Here is a 21,636-nt window from a genome sequence, read left to right as displayed (position 1 = left end):
TTGTAAGGAGAATAAGTTCTAATTTTTTTTTATTCTGTGAGAAGTGTAGCCATTGAAAATTTTCAATAGGCATATGAAAGTAGTGTTCAAGGAAAATTAATATGGCCATGATAGGCAATTCAAGTTAAAGGGAGAATGATGTCAGTGAATATGGCTAGAACTCAGGTGTATCATCCAGGTGAGAGAAAATGAAAGCATTAGGGGGAGTCTTCAGTGAGGGAGAGAACACAGGTACATAATAAAATTTAAAAAATAAAAGTTACATAGTGAGTTGATAGAACTTGATTATCAATAAGACGAAAAAGGAAGGAAAATATACCAGATTTTACTCTATGATTTATAATCAGAGGAACTCAGAGGGAACATTGTTAGTGACAGAAATGGTGATGAGAGCCGAGGAGGTTGTAGTTGAAAAGACAAGTTTTTGGAGGAGATAATTCTTTCCTTCAACTCCTCCGATGTAAATGAGAAACAGTGGTTGGTTTTTTACCATCTTCCTGAAAATAAAAGGCTCTATCTCAAAAAAAAAAAAAAAAAAGGAAGACAAAGACAAATGCCCAGAAGTGCTAAGATACATGGCCAGCAGAGACTTTTCCAAAGCCCTTCACTTGGCTGGACTAGGTTCTAGGCCTTAGAGCTGACTGTGGGTGGATGATAGGGAAGGCAGAACGACAAGGTTTGATGAAAGAAGGGCCAGGAACACCAAGCCACTGCTCTGCTACCCAGTTGGAACATGCCTGGAATTGGTGCTTATTAGAGTATTTCTGTGCCTGCAATGCAATCACTGTCACCTCTACCTCCACACACATGAGCCTGGTCTCCTGACTTTAGTTAGGAAAGAAGAGAACAATGCAACTCACAAGAAGAGAATGATGAGGACAAGTGTTTAAAATACTTTTTCAAAGGCTGTTGGCACATTTTCTAGATGATTATTGTCTGGTGAACCCAGTGAAAATAAATACTGTATTGAGATAATCTGTACTGAGTGGATTTATTTCCTTTTGTTTTGTCGGAGAAAGGAGGACAGGTAGTGAGTTGCACCCTGGTTTCCATACTTCACGGTATAGTCTTATCTAAGTTTTAAAAAACACCTCAAATTCAACTAGCTGTGGCATTTTTCTCAGTGTTCATATCACTATGCCCAACTTAAATTTTTTTAATAAAACAGGAAAAAATGCTCAACACATTACAAGTTCTTAAAATTATTCCTTAATATTTATTTTGGGTCAATTTAAAAAGGCTTGTGAATCCATAGCCTTGAGTTAACATTTAGTCCAGGTGTTAGTTACATTCTAACTTTAACAGTCACCCGCACTTGTAAATCTTGCCCCACGATGGACTACGTTTCCCAAGAGCACCCCCCGAGTTAATCACATTAAGTGCCTTCTAGGAATTGTAGTCTTGGATGAGCCTCTTTTCTCTCAGTCTTTGATTCACGCCCTGATTCCGGTTGAAACGGTGCTACCAATTAGCAGGGGCCATGTCCGTGAGTCGTGGTCCAACCGGGAAAGCTGGTGTGGGAGCCTGGGACAATGATTGGCCAATGAATGACCCCGGGGCGGAGCAATGGGGGTGGGCGGGGAGACCATGGTGATTGGACCAGACGCCCGCGACGGCGGGCGGGGATTGGCTGCGCCCTGGGTCAGGGAGGCCTGGGAAGGGGCGGAGGAAGGAGACTAGAGCAGGAAGAGCAGCGGCGAAGCAGCGGCGGTGACTCCGTGGTGGCAGAGGCGAAGGCGACAGCTTCTAGGGGTTGGCACCGGCCCCGAGAGCAGGATGCGGGTCCGGATAGGGCTGACGCTGCTGCTCTGTGCGGTGCTGCTGAGCTCGGTCTCGGCGTCCTCGGGTCAGTATCCGCCCCCTCGGGCTGAAGGCCCAGAGCCTCCGCCCCCCAGCCTCTACCGCCGGCCGGAGCCGTGGGGACCCAGACTCGGGACCCCGTTCTCCCTGGGCACACCTCGCACTGGCCTGTCACTCGCTCTTTGGCTTTGCTTGGCCTGCGCCAAAGGGGCTATTTAGGGAGGTGGAGTGGGGTGGAAAAAGAAGGGGCGGTCACTCTGCCCACACCTCTCTCCCACGTAACAAACTTTACGCGACTCTTTCTCACGAACGCGGAATTGATTCCAAAAGAATGAATCCCGACCCAGGAGCAGGAGTGGTGCTTCCTCGACCCTGGGGTAGAGGAAGGGTCTGGTCTGGAACTCTGGGCTTGGGAATTGAAAGTTAAATAATTGACAAACCTGGAGCTGTCTCTTTAGGGCAGAGGAGGATCCATCCAGACCAGGATGTTGACAGTAGTTTGGTGAGTTTGCCTAACACCTGACATGGTCCCTGGGCCGTTTGTTTAAAAACGAAGACTTTTGATCTCCTGGTAGCCACTTTCTACTTTTTTGAAACCTTCCTGAGAAAGCGGTGACCTGTCGCAGTGTTTCTGAGTTGCCCCATGTTTGTTTATGATGTTTGGGAAAATCTTGGTTCTTGTAAGTTGCGTTTTATATAGATACAGAAATTTGTGTGCTTTTGAATTGATTTTCCAGTTAGCTAATTTTTATTCTGGTTCTAGTCCCCCACCCCACCCCCCGCCTTTTTTTAATGTTTTAATCTGCCTACATTTGAAAATTTCCATTTTGAGAGGGTTCATGAAAAACTTCGTGTTTCTAAGTGTTGATAAAGAAAAATTAGTACAGTAAACTTTGGAATTTTAATCTGTTTCAGTTAACAAGACAGCTGTTCTGTGGCTTTACGTTTTGGGGAGACAACACAGAGTATAAATGTCAACTTTTTTTTTTAAATAAATGTCAGCTTTTTTTTAACAGAAAATTTCCCAGATGGTTATTTGAATCCCCAAATTACCTGTCCTAGTTGTAAATCAATGCCATAACGTCATTCTGCTTCTAAAATAAGAGGCCTAAACCTAAATTCTATCCATGATGTGGTTTGAGATACCATTTCAAAAGCACCAACCCTGTGCTAATTACTTTACTGCCAACGTCATTCTTTGAGGTCCACTCGCCTCCCTCCAGTAGTAGTGGTGGTTTGAGTTTAATGACCAGATCTTTAGACTCTACATAACTCTGGAAGCACTTTTAGTAGTTATTTAATATTTGATCAAAAAGCATGAAATGAAGTTGTTGAGCTTAATGAGTAGAGTACCTGCTGGCCCATGGACCTTCTGCATCAGAATTCCTCTTATGGGGTTGTTAAACATGTGGTTTTAGGTCTGGAACAGCTCAGGTATACATAGATTAACAATCTCCATGAGGGATTCTTCACACTAAAGAGAACTACAGTAATGAAAGAGCACGGTGTGTATCCCTCTGAATTTAATTGGCAGAGTTTAAAGAAAATTAAAGCATAGAAATTTTTCTGTCTGTCTTTGACTACATTTCATATACTTAGAGCTCCATGCTAGTGGAAAAGATATTTGAAGATCAACAGTTGGGGCTTTCAGGATGTTATAATAAAAGACTCAACACTGATAGATTAAGTCCTTGGGTTGTATTGATGTAGGTAGAGGACTGTATTCAAGAAATGTCTGCTCTGATTTCCATGGTAGTTAAAGCTGTACCAAAACATTTCCATGGTAAAGGCAAAAGCCTTAGCTGGAACTAAAACAATGTAGATGTGGGTGCTAAAAGGTAATAAAGGCAGTACTGTGCTCACATGAGTTCATGTATCATAAAACACCTGTGCGGGCCAGGCTGATGCCTGTAATCCCAGCACTTTGGGTGGCTGAAGTGGGAGGATCACTTGAGCCCAGGAGTTCAAGACCAACCTGGGCAACATGGCGAAACCCCATCTCTACCTAACTCCAGGTGTGGTGGTGCACACGTGTAGTTCCAACTACTTGGGAGGCTGAGGTGGGAGGATGGAGTGAGCCCCAGGAGGTTGAGGCTGCACTGAGCTGTGATTATGCCACTGCATTCCAGCCTGGACAACAGAGTGAGACCCTGTGTCAAAAAAAAAAAAAAAAAAACTGTGTAAAATAAAGTTGTATAAATTAGGCAGTGGATTTTCAGTTGTCATTTTCATTCACAGGATTTTGGCCTCAAAGTTTAAAGTTTTACTCCAGTATGAAAATCAAGTTTTTGGTGATAATTTTGTGTGTGAATGTTAGTGGTTACCCAGGGCAGGTCGCGTTTATCCAGGTCGAGTATGGTCAGCCAACAGAGATAATCTTGATTCTATTGCTGTTGGTAGCTGTTATCTAATACCGTGTTTTAGAGTCATGTAAAAATATGATATAGTCATATGCTACATAATGACCTTTTGGTCAGCAATGAACCCCATGTAAGATAGTGGCCCTGTAAGAATATAATGGAGCTGAAAAATTCCTGTCACCTGGTGATTTGTAGCCATTGTAACATGGTAGCACACTTTTAAAAAAAATAAATTTAGTGTAGTTTAAGTGTACAGTGTTTACAGTAGTGTATAGTAACATCCTAGGCTTCACATTCACTCACCACTCACTCACCCACAGCAGCTCTTAATCCTGCAACTTCCATTTATGGTAAGTGCCCTAGACAGGTACATGTTTTTTCATCTTTTACACCATATTTTTACTGTAGCTTTTCTATGTTTAGCTATGTTTATGTGCACAAATACTTTTATGTTACAGTTGCCTACAGTAGTCTGTATAGTCACATGCTGTACAGATTTGTAGCTTAGGAACAATAGGCTACACTATATAGCCCAGGTATGTAGAAGGCTATCCCATTTAGGCTTATTTAAGTATACAGAAAGGAAATCACCCAGTGATACACTTTTCAGAAGATTTCCTCGTCATTAACACGTGGCTAATATTAGAAACATTTTCTCTTTTCTGTTAATAAATTTAAAGGAGGACACTAAAAGGATATTTCTTCATTTTCTCAGGATAATAGTGAAAACGTTATAGTTTTTCTCACAAATGCATGTTTCTTATTTTTGGCAGGAAGAGGCAAATGGCTTAACCTTTATTTTTCTTTTTAGTCATTTTAGTGAGGTCCACTGCCAGGTATTTCAGGTAATAATTATAAATTCAGAGAGTAGTTTTCAGATAGCAGAGGATGTTTAATTTCACTGGTTTAGTTGTTCCTTAAAACATTGTGAGTTAGCGGGACAGAAGTGTTACCCCTTTTGACAGGTTGAGAAACAGAGGCTGAGCAAGCTTTTGTTACTGAACCATGTGTGTCAGAATTAACATTTGATGAAGCCAGGTTCCAGAACTAGCTCTCCAGGCCTCAGAATTGAAGAAATTTAGAATCGAGAATGTCTTAGGATCTGTACCGATTCAGAGCTAACGCAGAGAACAGGGATCTGGTCTGTTTTCACCAAACTCTTTAGACTTTCTGTGTTTAAAGGTTATCAGTCTGTTTAATTTACATGATGAGTGGAAAAATGATTTTGTAGTGGTTACTTTTCCCTGAAAGCATATCTCTGGTACTTTGCAGTTTTGTTAGCTAATACAATAAAAATAAAAACTGGTCTTTTTCAAAGGAAGGTGTACAGTTAATAAAGTAGTATGAACCATTTGGATGAGCGAGAAATGCATAACTTAATCCTTTTGCATTTTTTCTTGTTGCTTGATATCTGTGTTCTGATGAAAACATTACTATTTGCTTTTTATTTATGCATAACTTCAGTCTCTTTAATCCTTACCTGAATACTACATATCAGAAGTTCCTAGGTTATAAACAACTCTTTAAAAAGTGTTGTGTGAATGTTTGTATCAGTTTGAAAAAGAAAATAGCTTATGCTTTGAGACTACCATCTGGAGTAGGCTTTCCCAGTTTAGTAACTGAGAATTATCTTATTTGCCGGTAATATTAGTATATAGTCCAGGTTGCAAAGAGAGAGGGAGAGAAAGAGAAGCATGATGCAATTCACATGAAATAACCCTGATGTCACAAATCATGTTTCTTGGAGTTGGAAAACACATTTTGCTACTCTAATGCCTAACAGCATGTGCTGTGTGAAATGTACATGTCTTCAAGTGTATTTACCGGTGTGTCTATATGATTCATCTGTTAGCTACCTATGTAGCCTGTTGTGGTGAGGTACTAAATGTAGCAATTTAGTGAGAGTGATTTAGAGTTCCAGCTAAAGTTTCATTCGGCATTTGGGGATATTTAATATACGTTTAAACATTTAATGTCTGTTCTTGATATATTAACTAGTTGAAGTTTGTGATTAATTACATGTGCTTACAGTACAACTTTGTTATATTATAGAGATGGTTTTTTTTCTTTAAAGATTTGCTGAGAATGGAATTTGAACCACATGTTAGAAATGGGACTTTGGGTAATGCTTGTGAAGAAGTTAGCATGAAGGACAGTTGTTAATTAACTGACATCATTTCCTAATGTTATGGGCACTATGAGACTAATATGTGGCATAACCTTCTGTTCATCTGCCGGAAGTAAAACATACTTTGAAGGTAATCTAAACGTAGGTGAATATGAATAGTAGCTGTAATTTAAATTTTTGTCAACTTCACAGCACTTTCATATATGGCAAAACCTCACTAGTGGGCTAGTTTTCTCAAATACTCAAAAGAAATATTGTGAGATAGTGTCTTGTATTTTGTGCATAATTGAGTTTATTATACTTCTTAGTCTTAGTACTTTGACAAACTCTTACACATGTTTTTTGTTGTATTTTAGAGTTACAAATTACAAATAATATTTAAGATAAAGCCATATGAAGTAAAGTATAAATGAAACTCTAATAGCAAATTTTCTAGTAAAAATCACATGGTCTTACAAGATTTTGTCTACTGGTTAATTTCTCATATAGCTTATAGAGTGGGTAAAACTGAAACTCACTCCTGAATAAAATCAGGTAATTTTAAGAGCAAGAGGGAAACTTAAAGATGATCTGACAGATTTGCTGTTTTAAACTGGCAAGGAATACAAAAATCAAGCATTTGCATCTGAACATTAAGTTGTTGCATGTGTTTATGTAAGAGCAGGAAGAAGAGTAACAAGTAGCCAGAAAAGTAATAGTCAGAAAACATGTAAAGAGTAACAGAAGGAACATTAATATAATCAGACAACACCAAAAGTGAGCTGTGTGAATGTGTAAGCAAGTTGTGACCGGTGACTGTTTTTAATTGTTTAATGCAAGTTATTGATTTCTTAATACATAGCTCTCAATTGAGTGAACATATAACAGGACCATGCTGCTTTTTGCCTGCATCTGGTTATCTCTGAGTAGAGTAGAACACAAATCCTAAATATATTTGTTTTGCCACTCTGCTATCAAATAATAATTCTTAGTTTCCATCCTTACTCTAGTAGTAAACAATAAAAATACTAATTAGCACTAAAATGGGCTACTCTGACTCAAGATCCTGAGCAGAGAAACAGAATAGGTGGAAACCTGGAGTATGAAATTAGAGATTTATTTTTATGAACTTAGTAACTCATTCTCAGAAATAGGCTAAATAGACCCACAAGAATTGGATGGCATGTGAAGAAATACCTGTTTTTGTTGGTGGAGGCTGTTGGTCTTCCTACCTTTGCAACAGATGAAGCTAATGTCTTCCCTGGAGAAAGAGAGAAACTAAACCCCCCACCCATTTTTTTTTTCCACTTTCATTTGATCTTTTCTGAACAATTGCTGAATATAGCTAATTTTAAAATAATTCTAGGTTTATTTATCCAATGTTTGATCATTATATGCTATACTTTTCAAATGTTTTCTTTTAATAATAACTATAATTTCTCAACAAGAAAGATTACTAAATTGTCTTAAAATTTCTTTGCAGATGAAGAAGGCAGCCAGGATGAATCCTTAGATTCCAAGGTATGTACTAAAATGTGTATTGACCAGTATTTGCTGCCTGATTTAAAAGCATGAATTATGTGTCTTAGAAAGGATATGAAATCTGCAACTTTTGAGTAACAATTGAATTTAAAAGTACAGGAAAAGACAGATGGTATTAGTATTAGGTCTAGTTTTTCTGGAGGGAGAAAATACCTACAAGAGGGGATAGTAAATATTTCATTTCAACTTGAATGTGCTCTGTGTGTGTGTGTGTGTCTATGAGTGTGTGTGTCTAAGTTTGAAAATTTAACCGGTGTCATTTGTTTCCACTTTCCAGTTTTCAAAAATAAATCCAGTGAGCTAATGCACTTATTGGTTGATTGAGCTCTCCCATCCAAGTACTAACCAAGCCCAACCCTGCAATCAGTTATGAGCTCTGATCTTGAGATTTGAGGGAATGTAGATAAAAGCAGGAAGTAGAAGTATAAAGTATGCTGGGGGCATGTGGAGGAAAACCTAACCCAGACTTTGGGAATTAAGGAAGGCTTCTGGGGGAAATAACATCTAAGTTGAAATTCAGAAAGACTACAAGTTAGGTGATGAAGGAAGGCACGTGATGGACACATGCCGAAGCCTGTAGAGATGAGTGAGTGTGGCACTTCAGGGAGCTGAAGGAGATGTGATATCTGGATAAGTGAAAATAACGGTCAAATAGGGTTGGGGGAAGTCTTGGCATTGTTGATAACTAAAAATACTTTATATTCTCAGACTACTTTGACATCAGATGAGTCAGTAAAGGACCATACTACTGCAGGCAGAGTAGTTGCTGGTCAAATATTTCTTGATTCAGAAGAATCCGAATTAGAATCCTCTATTCAAGAAGAGGAAGACAGCCTCAAGAGCCAAGAGGGGGAAAGTGTCACAGAAGATCTCAGCTTTCTAGAGTCTCCAAATCCAGAAAACAAGGACTATGAAGAGCCAAAGAAAGTACGGAAACCAGGTAGTCTGGACACTTTCCTTGCTTTTTGATTTATTTAGGAGACAACTGAAAATTTTAAGCTAATGAATAAAGAGGCTGAAGAAAACTGGCTTCAGTGATTATTACCCACAAATAATATATGGAGTGTAGTTTGGTGAGAATTTCTAGATTTTAATATACCAAATTATTCACTTAACTGATTTGTCCCAAGTTACATAAGCTGAATTCAATAGATGAGATTGCATTTTTTTTTAATTAATATCCTAATATTTCTTTTTGGACTCCAGTATGTAAATACATTTCTCACTGAGAAATTTTGAAAAATAATCTGTCAGGGTAGCATACAAAACAGAAACTCAGGAAGAATTGTCGAACATGCCACTATGGTTGTTTTCAGGATTGTGGTAGGATTATTATTACAATAACGTTGTGGATCATCCTAGGTAATTTGATTTAGGTGTTTATCCCTCAGTTGAAGCTTATGTGTACTTCCGTCCTTTTCTAACTTTCACCATCTTGAAACTTCTACTTTTCAATTTAAAACTTGATCTTTTCCACAATAGTCTTCTAAATATTAATCCTTTTAAAAATTATTAATGTATCCATTCTACCATGTCTTGCTACCCTTCTGTCATTTATTATTTCAACGATCACTGCCTTATCTGTTTCTTATTCCATTACTAACCACTCTCAGGAACTAATCCAAATTTGAACTTCTTAAAAAAATAGGAGTTTGTTTGTTTGTTTGTTTGTTTTAGATTTGGCAACTTTTATTACTCATTTTACCCAGAAGTACACTTTAACTGGCACTTACCAATACTCAGTGAAGTGTTGTCCAGTTTTCCTGTTAATTCCCTGGATTTTGTAACAATTCTCATAAACAGATGAAATTTTATAAACTCTCACTATAAATAATGAATAATATAAATTGTCTGTTCTTGGCCAAGGACATTTGTGTGTGTGTGTCTGTGTGTGTGTGTGTGTGTGTGAGAGAGAGAGAGTGAGAGATACGTGGGAACTATTCACATTTTCCCACTGAATTGTGAATTGATCACAAAATTTAAAAAATGGCAAAAATTGGTGAAGAAATAACTTCCTTTAGCTTAAGCAGTCACCCTGCTCCTCTGTTTCTTGCTTATGTTAGCTGTTGGAAAATAGTTAACACAGTCCTAGGCATTTGACCTGGTCACTTAAGGAGGCAGTGTCAGTTAATATGCAAGTGAAACAGCATAGAAACAAGCAACAGCAGCCACTCTAACATTCTAAGTGATCTTTCTATGTAATTACAATTTGTTTCATCATAGTCATTTCACATGACAAATAGTGAAGCTAGGATTGGAGAGCTTTGCACAGTGGGACTGTGTCAAGATTATAAAAGAGTAACCTGCCACTAAGTTACCAAATTGAAGGGAAAGATGTAATTTCAAAGACCTGTAATAATAAATATTTGTCAAGTGCCTATGTGCCAGACACTGTCAGATGAACTCTTAATTCTCCCAATAGCCTTATAAAGTAGGCATTATAGTTGCCATTTTATAGACGAGAAAACTAAGGGACAGAGAGGGAAATTCCATGTCTGAGTCCCACAGTTCATAAGTGGCAGAGCTGGGACATAGCCCACTTGGCCTGATTCTTTTTTTTTTTTTTTAATTGTACTTTAAGGTCTAGGGTACATGTGTACAACGTGTAGGTTTGTTACATATGTATATATGTGCCATGTTGTTGTGCTGCACCCATTAACTCGTCATTTACGTTAAGTATATCTCCTAATGCTATCCATCTCCCCTCCCCCCGCCCCACGACAGGCCCCAACATGTGATCTCCATCCTGTGTCCAAGTGTTCTCATTGTTCAATTCCCACCTATGAGTGAGAACATGCGGTGTTTGGTTTTCTGTCCTTGTAACAGTTTGCCCAGAATGATGGTTTCCAGCTTAATCCATGTCCCTACAAAGGACACGAACTCATCCTTTTTTGTGGCTGCATAGTATTCCGTGATGTATATGTGCCACATTTTCTTAGTCCAGTTTATCTTTAATGGACATTTGGGTTGGTTCCAAGTCTTTGCTATTGTGAATAGTGCCACAATAAACATACGTGTGCATGTGTCTTTATAGCAGCATGATTTATAATCCTTTGGGTGTATACCCAGTAATGGGATGGCTGGGTCAAATGGTATTTCTAATTCTAGATCGTTGAGGAATCGCCACACTGTTTTCCACAATGGTTGAACTAGTTTACAGTCCCACCAACAGTGTAAAAGCATTCCTGTTTCTCCACATCCTCTCCAGCACCTGTTGTTTCCTGACTTTTTAATGATCACCATTCTAACTGGTGTGAGGTGATATCTCATTGTGGTTTTGATTTGCATTTCTCTGATGGCCAGTGATGATGAGCATTTTTTTATGGGTCTGCTGGCTGCATGAATGTCTTCTTTTGAGAAGTGTCTGTTCATATCCTTCGCCCACTTTTTGTTGCGGTTGTTTGATTTTTTTCTTGTAAATTTGTTTAAGTTCTTTGTAGATTCTGGATATTAGCCCTTTGCTAGATGGGTAGATTGCAAAAATTTTCTCCCATTCTGTAGGTTGCCTGTTCACTCCAATGGTAGTTTCTTTTGCTATGCAGAAGCTCTTGAGTTTAATTAGATCCCATTAGTCAATTGTGGCTTTTGTTGCCATTGCTTTTGGTGTTTTAGACATGAAGTCCTTGCCCATGCCTATGTCCTGAATGGTATTGCCTAGGTTTTCTTCTAGGGTTTTTACGGTTTTAGGTCTAACATTTAAGTCTTTAATCCGTCTTGAATTAATTTTTGTATAAGGTGTAAGGAAGGGATCCAGTTTCGGCTTTCTACATATGCCTAGCCATTTTCCCAGCACCATTTATTAAATAGGGAATCCTTTCCCATTTCTTGTTTTTGTCAGGTTTGTCAAAGATCAGATGGTTGTAGATGTGTGATATTATTTCAGAGATATTATCTCTGTTATGTTCCATTGGTCTATATCTCTGTTTTGGTAGCAGTACCATGCTGTTTTGGTTACTGTAGCCTTGTATTGTAGTTTGAAGTCAGGTAGTGTGATGCTCCCCGCTTTGTTCTTTTGGCTTAGGATTGTCTTGGCAATGCGGGCTCTTTTTTGGTTCCATATGAACTTTAAAGTAGTTTTTTCCAATTCTGTGAAGAAAGTCATTGGTAGCTTAATGGGGATGGCATTGAATCTTAAATTACCTTGGGCAGTATGGCCATTTTCACAATATTGACTCTTCCTGTCCATGAGCATAGAATGTTCTTCCATTTGTTTGTGTCCTCTTTTATTTCATTGAGGGTTTGTAGTTTTCCTTGAAGAGGTCCTTCACATCCTTTGTAAGTTGGATTCCTAGTGTTTTATTCTCTTTGAAGCAATTGTGAATGGGAGTGCACTCATGATTTGACTCTCTGTTTGTCTGTTATTGGTGTATAAGAATGCTTGTGATTTTTGCACATTGATTTTTTATCCTGAGACTTTGCTGAAGTTGCTTATCAGTTTAAGGAGATTTTGGGCTGAGACAATGGGGTTTTCTAAATATACAATCATGTTATCTGCAAACAGGGACAATTTGACTTCCTCTTTTCCTGATTGAATACCCTTTACTTCTTTCTGCTGCCTGATTGCCCTGGCCAGAACTTCCAACACTATGTTGAATAGGAGTGGTGAGAGAGGGCATCCCTGTCTTGTGCCAGTTTTCAAGGGAATGCTTCCAGTTTTTGCCCATTCAGTATGATATTGGCTGTGGGTTTGTCATAAATCACTGTTATTATTTTGAGATACGTTCCATCAGTAACTAATTTATTGAGAGTTTTTAGCATGAAGGTTGTTGAAGTTTGTCAAAGGCCTTTTCTGCATCTATTGAGATAATCATGTGGTTTTTGTCTTTGGTTCCGTTTATATGATGGATTACGTTGATTGATTTGCATATGTTGAACCAGCCTTGCATCCCAGGGATGAAGCCCACTTGATCATGGTGAATAAACTTTTCAATGTGCTCCTGGATTCGGTTGGCCAGTATTTTATTGAGGATTTTTGCATCGATGTTTATTACGGATATTGGTCTAAAATTCTTTTTTTGTTGTGTCTCTGCCAGGCTTTGGTATCAGGATGATGCTGGCCTCAAAATGAGTTACGGAGGATTCCCTCTTTTTCTATTGATTGGAGTGGTTTCAGAAGGAATGGTACCAGCTCCTCTTTGTACCTCTGGTAGAATTCAGCTTTGAATCCATCTGGTCCTGGGCTTTTTTAGGTTGGTAGGCTATTATTGCCTCAATTTCAGAGCCTGTTATTGGTCTATTCAGGGACTCAACTTCTTCCTGGTTTAGTCTTGGGAGGGTGTATGTGTCCAGGAATTTATCCATTTCTTCTAGGTTTTCTAGTTTATTTGCATAGAGGTGTTTATAATATTCTCTGATGGTAGTTTGTATTTCCGTGATGTCAGTGGTGATATCCCCTTTATCATTTTTTATTGCGTCTATTTGATTCTTCTCTGTTTTCTTCTTTATTAGTCTTGCTAGTGGTCTATCAATTTTGTTGATCTTTTCAAAAAAACAGCTCTTGCTTGGATTTATTGATTTTTTTGAAGGGTTTTTTTGTGTCTCTATCTCCTTCAGTTCTGCTCTGATCTTAGTTATTTCTTGCCTTCTGCTAGCTTTTGAATTTGTTTGCTCTTGCTTCTCTAGTTCTTTTAATTGTGATGTTAGGGTGTCAATTTTAGATCTTTCCTGCTTTCTCTTGTGGGCATTTAGTGCTATAAATTTCCCTCTACACACTGCTTTAAATGTGTCCCAGAGATTCTGGTATGTTGTATCTTTGTTCTCATTGGTTTCAAAGAATACCTTTATTTCTGCCTTCATTTCGTTATGTACCCAGTAGTCATTCAGGAGCAGGTTGTTCAGTTTCCATGTAGTTGAGCGGTTTTGAGTGAGTTTCTTAATCCTGAGTTCTAGTTTGATTGCACTGTGGTCCGAGAGACAGTTTGTTATAATTTCTGTTCTTTTACATTTGCTGAGGAGTGCTTTACTTCCAGCTATGTGGTCAATTTTGGAATAAGTGCAGTGTGGTGCTGAGAAGAACATATATTCTGTTGGTTTGGGGTGGAGAGTTCTGTAGATGTCTATTTGGTCCACTTGGTGCAGAGCTGAGTTTAATTCCTGGATATCCTTGTTAACTTTCTGTGTCATTGATCTGTCTAATGTTGACAGTGGGATGTTAAAGTCTCTATTATTATTGTGTGGGGGTCTAAGTCTCTTTGTAAGTCTCTAAGGACTTGCTTTATGAATCTTGGTGCTCCTGTATTGGGTATATATATATATTTAGGATAGTTAGCTCTTCTTGTTGAATTGATCCCTTTACCATTATGTAATGGCCTTCTCTGTCTCTTCTGATCTTTCTTGGTTTAAAGTCTGTTTTATCAGAGACTAGTATTGCAACCCCTGCTTTTTTTGTTTGTTTGTTTTCCATTTGCTTGGTAGATCTTCCTCCATCCCTTTATTTTGAGCCTATGTGTGTCTCTGCATGTGAGCTGCATCTCCTGAATACAGCACACTGATGGGCCTTGACTCTTTATCCAATTTGCCAGTGTCTTTTAATTGGAGCATTTAGCCCATTTACTTTAAGGTTAATATTGTTATGTGTGAATTTGATCCTGTCATTATGATGTTAGCTGGTTATTTTGCTCGTTAGTTGATACAGTGTCTTCCTAGCATCGATGGTCTTTACAATTTGGCATGTTTTTGCAGTCGCTGGTACTGATTGTTCCTTTCCATATTTAGTGCTTCCTTCAGGAGCTCTTGTAAGGCAGGCCTGGTGGTGACAAAATCTCTAAGCATTTGCTTATCTGTAAAGGATTTTATTTCTCCTTCACTTATGAAGCTTAGTTTGGCTGGATATGAAGTTCTGGGTTGAAAATTCTTTTCTTTAAGAATGTTGAATATTGGCCCCCACTGTCTTCTGACTTGTAGAGTTTCTGCCGAGAGATCCGCTGTTAGTCTGATGGGCTTCCCTTTGTGGGTAACCCGACCTTTCTCTCTGGCTACCCTTAACGTTTTTTCCTTCATTTTAACTTTGGTGAAACTGACAATTATGTGTCTTGGAGTTGCTCATCTCGAGGAGTTTCTTTGTGGTGTTCTCTGTATTTCCTGAATTTGAACGTTGGCCTGCCTTGCTAGGTTTGGGAAGTTCTCCTGGATAATATCCTGCAGAGTGTTTTCCAACTTGGTTCCATTCTCCCCATCACTTTCAGGTACACCAATCAGATGTAGATTTGGTCTTTTCACATAGTCTCATATTTCTTGGAGGCTTTGTTCTTTTTACTCTTTTTTCTCTAAACTTCTCTTCTCGCTTCATTTCATTCATTTGATCTTCAATCACCGATACCCTTTCTTCCAGTTGATCAGATTGGCTACTGAAGCTTGTGCGTGCGTCACAGAGTTCTCATGCCATGGTTTTTAGCTCCATCATGTCATATAAGGTCTTCTCTCCAGTGGTTATTCTAGTTAGCCAATCGTCTAATCTTTTTTCAAGGTTTTTAGCTTCTTTGCAATGGGTTCAAGCATCCTCCTTTAGCTTAGAGAAGTTTGTTATGACTGATCACCTGAAGCCTTCTTCTCTCAACTCATCAAAGTCATTCTCCGTCCAGCTTTGTTCCGTTGCTGGCGAGGAGCTGCGTTCCTTTGGAGGAGAAGAGGCACTCTGATTTTCAGAATTTTCAGCTTTTCTGCTCTGGTTTCTCCCAATTTTTGTGGTTTTATCTCCCTTTGATCTTTGATGATGGTGATGTACAGGTGGGCTTTTGGTGTGGATGTCCTTTCTGTTTGTTAGTTTTCCTTCTAACAGTCAGGACCCTCAGCTGCAGGTCTGTTGGAGTTTGCTGGAGGTCCACTCCAGACCCTGTGTGCCTGGGTATCACCAGCAGAGGCTGCAGAACAGCAAATATTACAGAACAGCAAATGTTGCTGTCTGATCATTCCTCTGGAAGCTTCGTCTCAGAGGGGCACCCGGCCATATGAGGTGTCAGTCGGCCCCTACTGGGAGGTGCCTCCCAGTTAGGCTACTCAGGGGTCAGGGACCCACTTGAGGAGGCAGTCTGTCCGTTCTCAGATCTCAAACTCCATGCTGGGAGAACCACTACTCTCTTCAGAGCTGTCAGACAGACGTTTAAGTCAGCAGAAGTTTCTGCTGCCTTTTGTTCAGCTATGCCCTGCTCCCAGAGGTGGATTCTACAGAGGTAGGTAGGCTTCCTTGAGCTGTGGTGGGCTCCACCCAGTTCAAGCTTCCAGGCTGCTTTGTTTACTTACTCAAGCCTCAGCAATAGTGGGCGCCCCTCCCCCAGCCTCACTGCTGCCTTGCAGTTCAATCTCAGACCGCTGTGCTAGCAATGAGGGAGGCTCCATGGGCGTGGGATCCTCCAAGCCAGGCGCGGGATATAATCTCCTGGTGTGCCGTTTGCTAAGACCATTGGAAAAGCACAGTATTAGGGTGGAAGTGACCCCTTTTTCCAGGTGCCATCTGTCCCGGCTTCCCTTGGCTAGGAAAGGGAATTCCCCGACCCCTTGTGCTTCCCGAGTGAGGTGATGCCTTGCCCTGCTTCGGCTCATGGTCCATGGGCTGCACCCACTGTCCTGCACCCACTGTCCGACAAGCCCCAGTGAGATGATCCCGTACCTCAGTTAGAAATGCAGAAACCACCCGTCTTCTGCGTCACTCACGCTGGGAGCTGTAGACTGGAGCTGTTCCTATTCGGCCATCTTGGAACCTCCCCCTAGAATTTTTTTTTTACTACCAATGTACCATTCTCATGAATAGAAAAACTATTTTTAAAAAATTAAAAGTACCTGAATCCCATCAACTAGAAATAACAGCTACTCACATCATGGAGAATATTCTCTCAGGATTTTTTTAGGTGTATGAATAATTTTAAGAAAAGTAAATTGAGTCAAAATGTGTATTCTATGTTGCAGCCTGCATTTTGCACTTAACAGTTTACCATAAACGTTTTTCCATGTCATTTAGCTATTTTGCAATTTGATAGTTAATGACTATAAATAATTTTATATGTAAATATACGGTACCATAAACCAAAACGTTTATGTTATGCCGGGAGATCATTTTAGATGTATCTTTGTGCATATCTGTGAAAATTTCCTTAGAATTCTTAAAAGTATATTTGCTGAATTGGATGTAAAAGTTTAAAAGACAGTTGATACACATTGTTAAATTGTTCTTCAGAAAAGTAATTCTGTTTCCTTTGTTTGAAAATACCTCAGCGAAGTGTGCATTACCATTTTAAAATTTTTACTAAATATTATAATTTAATTCATTCTTCATTTTTTGATTAGGGATTTTTATTTTTTATTTTTTATTTTTTTTTTTAGTTTCTATATTTTTAGAGACTTGGTTTCACTCTGTCACCCAGGCTGGAGTGCAGTGGCACAATCATAGCTCACCATAGCCTTGAACTCAGGTGATCTCCCACTTTGGCCTCCCAAAGTGCTGGGATTACAAGCATGAGACACTGCAGCAAGCCTGGGAAATTTTTAAACATGCAATGACCCCCCTTACCACCCCTCGCTCAGCTTCAATAGACATCATTCTGCTGGTCTTTTCATCTTTACTACCATACCCACATTTCCCTCTTTTTTTCTTTCCTAGAATATTTTAAGGCAAATTCCACCTGTGCTTTTACCTCTCTCTCTCTCTCTCTAGGAAGAATTTTCTTTTCAGCAAAATCACAGAATTAGCCATTACTCCTTTATTACCTAATACCCAGACTGTTTAATTTTTCAAGTTTCTTCAAATGTCAGTTTACAATTTATTTGTTTGAATTCATTTGCAAGCTAAGACCTAGGTTTCTCTTAATCTGTTGCTGATCTCCCTCCCTTGTTGCTTTTCTTTTTTTTTGAGACAGAGTCTCGCACTGTTGCCCAGTCGGGAGTGCAATGGCACGATCTTGGCTCACTGCAGCCTCTGCCTCCCGGGTTCAAGAGATTCTCCTGCCTCGGCCTCCTGAGTAACTGGGATACCAGGCGCGTGCCACCATGCCCAGCTAATTTTTTTGTATTTTTAGTAGAGATGAGGTTTCACCATGTTGGTCGGGCTGGTCTCAAACTCCTAACCTTAAGTGATCTTCCCACCTTGGCCTCCCACAGTGCTGGGATTACAGGCCTGAGCCACGGCACCCAGCCCCTCCTTTGTTTTTAAGTGTCATTTTATTTGCTAAAGAAATATGCAGTGTCCTTTGTGCTATATGGTTTCTCACGTTTTGGATCTAGCTAGTCATGTCCTTGTAACGTCATTGAGCTTGTTCCATTATCTGCTGTTCATTCTATAAACTGGGAGTTAGTTCTAGAGACATGGGTAGATTTGGTTCTGTCTTTTTATTGAGAGTATTTCATAGGTAGGTGGTGGTGTGTACTTTCTGTTGCATTATGTCGTTCCTCATTGATCTTTTGCCTAGAGATTTTGGCAACCGTTTATGTTTATTGCCTGGATCTTTTATTTATTAGGGGTTGCAAAATGGTGACTTTCTAATTCTACCATTCCTCCTGCATTTGTTACCTGGGATTCTTTTATAAAGAATTTTCTTTCATCAAGTCTTTGATTGCCCTGAAATATAGTCTCATCCAGGGAAAGCTAGATAAACTCTTGATTATTTCCTTTGAACTGTTTCAAAATGAAAATTTGGTGCCCAAGCAATCTCCAAAAGAGACTAATGAGTATGTTTTTGTTTGTATTTGTTTTGCTTTGTATTTGAGCATTGTAAGGATATAGGAAAAACCAAACGAAGGTGTGTTTTTCTTTCTCTTTCTCAATGAGTTAACACTTCTGACACCAGATCTATTGTGAGTGTTTCCCCACATACCAAGTAAGCAATCAGTTCTACAGAGGATTCTCCAGCAGAAACCAGCAGGATGTCTACCAATTTAATTCCATTCTGACACTACCTGGAGATAGCATTAGATCTCACAAGTTGAAGGCTCAGTCTCACAAGACCAGTCCCCACTCCTTGAGATGCCAATCATAAGCCCCGGGTTGTCTGTGCTTCTGACAGACTGGCTATAAATCAGGATTCCCACAACCCCCTTCTTGGGTTCAGTTAATTTGCTAGCACTTAGGACTCTGGGAAGCATGATAAATGGGTAAATGTAAATATGAATTTACATTTATTATAAAGGATATTACAAAGGATAGAGACGAAAAGCCAGATGGAAGAGAGGCATAGGGCAAGGTATGGGAGAAGGGCTGCTGAGCTTCCATGCCCTCTCTGATCTGACCATGCCACCCACCCTCCAGGAATCTCCATGTGCTCAGCTTTCCAGAAACTCCCAGAACTCAGCTATTTGGGGTTTTTATGTAAGCTTTGTTATGCAAGCATAATTGATTAAATCACCGGGCATTGATTTATTAGCTCAACTTTTAGCTCCTCTGCCCTTCTGAGGTTGGGCGGTGGGACTGTAAATGCTAACCCTCTAATGTAATGGTTGGTTTCCCTGGCAACCAAGTCCTATCCCAAGGCTTTCTAGGAGCCTCCAGCCACCAGTTATCTCATTATCATACAGAAGACATTCTAATCACTCAAGAGATTCCAGGGATTTTAAGAGCTGTATTTCTGGAAATGGGATGAAGATCAAATATTTTTCCGCAATATCACAAGCATCATTATAAATTCATGGATTCTTATAGTCAGCCCTCTGTATTCATGGATTCAACCAAATATTTGAAAATATTTGGAAAAAATGGGTGGTTGCAGCTGTGTACTGAACATGTCCACAGTTTTTGTTCCTGTCATTATTCCCTGAACAATGTAGTATAATTATTTACATAGCATTTCCATTATATTAGGTGTTAGAAGTAGTCTAGGGATGATGTAAAGTATACGGGAGGATTGCCTAGGTTATATGCAAGCACTACATCATTTTATCTAAACAACTTGAGCACTCATGGATTTTGGTACCACCAGGCCAGGTCCTGGACCCAGTCCTCCAGTGATACTGAGGGACAGTCATGTGTCACTTAACAATGGGGATGCATTCTGATAAATGCATCACTAGTTAATTTTATCAGTATGCAAACAGAGTATACTTACACATAGCTAGCTATTGTAGCCTATTATGTACCTCGGCTATATGTTATAGCCTATTGCCACTAGGCTACAAACTTCCATAGCTTGTTATTGTATTGAATACCGTACTCAGTTGTAACACAGTGATAATTAGTTTATAAACTTTTATATTTTCATTTATAAATTTTTTAGCTTTTTGACTATTTTGTAGTAACACTTAGCTTAAAATACAAACACATTGTACAGCTATACAAAAATATTTTCTTTATACATTATCCTTATTCTATAAGCTTTTTTCTATTTTTTAATTTTTTTTAAAACGTTTTTGTTAAAAACTAAGACAAATATACACATTAGCCTATGCCTACACAGGGTCAGGATCATCAATATCACTGTCTTCCGCCTCCACATCTTGTCGCACTGGAAGGTCTTCAGAGCCATTAACAGGCATGGAACTGTCATCTCCTGTGATAACGATGCCTATACTTCCTGAAGGACTCACCTAATGCTGTTGTACAGTTAACTTTTTTTTTTTTTAAATAAGTAGGAGTACATGCTAAAATAAGGGTGAAAAATACAGTAAGCATGTAGACCAGTAGCATAGTTGTTTACTATCACTATCAAGTGTTAAGTGCCATACATAATTGTATTACTACACTTTTATACAACTGGAAGTGCAATAGGTTTATTCACACTAATTTCACTACAAAAACATGAGTAATGGATTGTGCTACAATATTATAATGACTAGAACATGACTAGGTGATAGGAATTTTTCAGCTTCATTATAATCTTATGAGACCACCATGGTATCCACAGTCTGTCTTTGACCAGGGAGTCATGATGTGTCTGTCACATGATTGTATTTGTGTTCATTGCAATCATTCTTTTTTGTTGATTGCTCAGAATTTTCCTTTTTTGGCCGTTGGTAGTCATTCCTTTGTCTTTTTGACTAGATCCTGGTGATCTTTCGTAACTTTTTTTTCCCGGAAGAACAAGGATGTCCTAAACTCATTTTGTACATTTCTTGACCCAGAAGTGAATGTCAGCTATTTCTCCAAGGAACCCAAATTGCTTTTAATGGGTTAGATACTATAAGCTCCAGTGATCTGCATTGCTAAACTGTCATTACTTATAGGCCTTTTTGGTGCGTTGGGTTAGGAAATGTATCTTTCATACCGATAACTTCCAGTTCAAATTAAATATTACAGGCAAGATAACAAAAATCAGATTGACATATTGAACTTATAAGGATCAGAGATCCTAACCTACTATCAAGCTTGGCAAATATTTTCAAAGATAAAATTATCATAAAACACAAGCAGGGTGTAGAGAAGTCTGTGGCTACCAGAGCTGCTCTCAGGTCCTTTCTTTCCTCAATTAGACTGTGCTCCAGCCCAGAGTTCAACACTTGAGGCCTCTAAGTAATGCCTATAGAGTGTCAATTCCACGAAAGAAAGCTGTTTCCAACGTGAGATATCACCGGTTTCTTCTCTGATAATTACATAGTGTATGTGATATTTTCTAGAGTCATGCCTGCCTACATCCCAGGTTTTTGTATAATGAGCAATGTAGACAGATCAAGTTCATCCTGCTGAAGTATTTCATAAGTAAGGACTCTTGCGATAGTAAATACCTTCAGTGTGTTTGCCAGAGGTCTGTCTTTACCATATTTCTAAGGTGATTTGATGATGCTTAGAGAGAGGTATCTGCTCGCTCTGTTTTGGGCCAGTGAGAAGAAAGAACAGATTACAGGTCTGCTGCGAGCCTTACCACCTCATCAAGGTTTTTGCTTATTTTGTGTTATTTCCTTTCACTGGTGCTG

The 21,636-nt window shown here is 39.1% G+C and overlaps 1 protein-coding gene across 1 annotated transcript in view; it reads left to right on the top strand.

Moving 5' to 3' along the window:
• Positions 1-1,662: 1,662 nt before the first annotated feature.
• SEL1L (SEL1L, ERAD E3 ligase adaptor subunit) overlaps positions 1,663-21,636 on the top strand; it is a 69,257-nt gene continuing 49,283 nt past the window's right edge. Inside the window, exons 1-3 of the mRNA XM_025391861.1 lie at positions 1,663-1,846; positions 7,751-7,788; positions 8,518-8,749. Of these exons, the coding sequence (XP_025247646.1) occupies positions 1,777-1,846; positions 7,751-7,788; positions 8,518-8,749 (340 nt within the window). The 5' untranslated portion in view covers positions 1,663-1,776. The remainder of the gene's footprint in view (positions 1,847-7,750; positions 7,789-8,517; positions 8,750-21,636) is intronic.

This window comes from Theropithecus gelada, chromosome 7b (genome assembly GCF_003255815.1).
Source record: "Theropithecus gelada isolate Dixy chromosome 7b, Tgel_1.0, whole genome shotgun sequence".
NCBI classification, from domain to species: Eukaryota; Metazoa; Chordata; class Mammalia; order Primates; family Cercopithecidae; genus Theropithecus; species Theropithecus gelada.
Note: the sequence above shows the minus strand (reverse complement) of the source record. Positions and strands in the feature narration are given on the sequence as shown.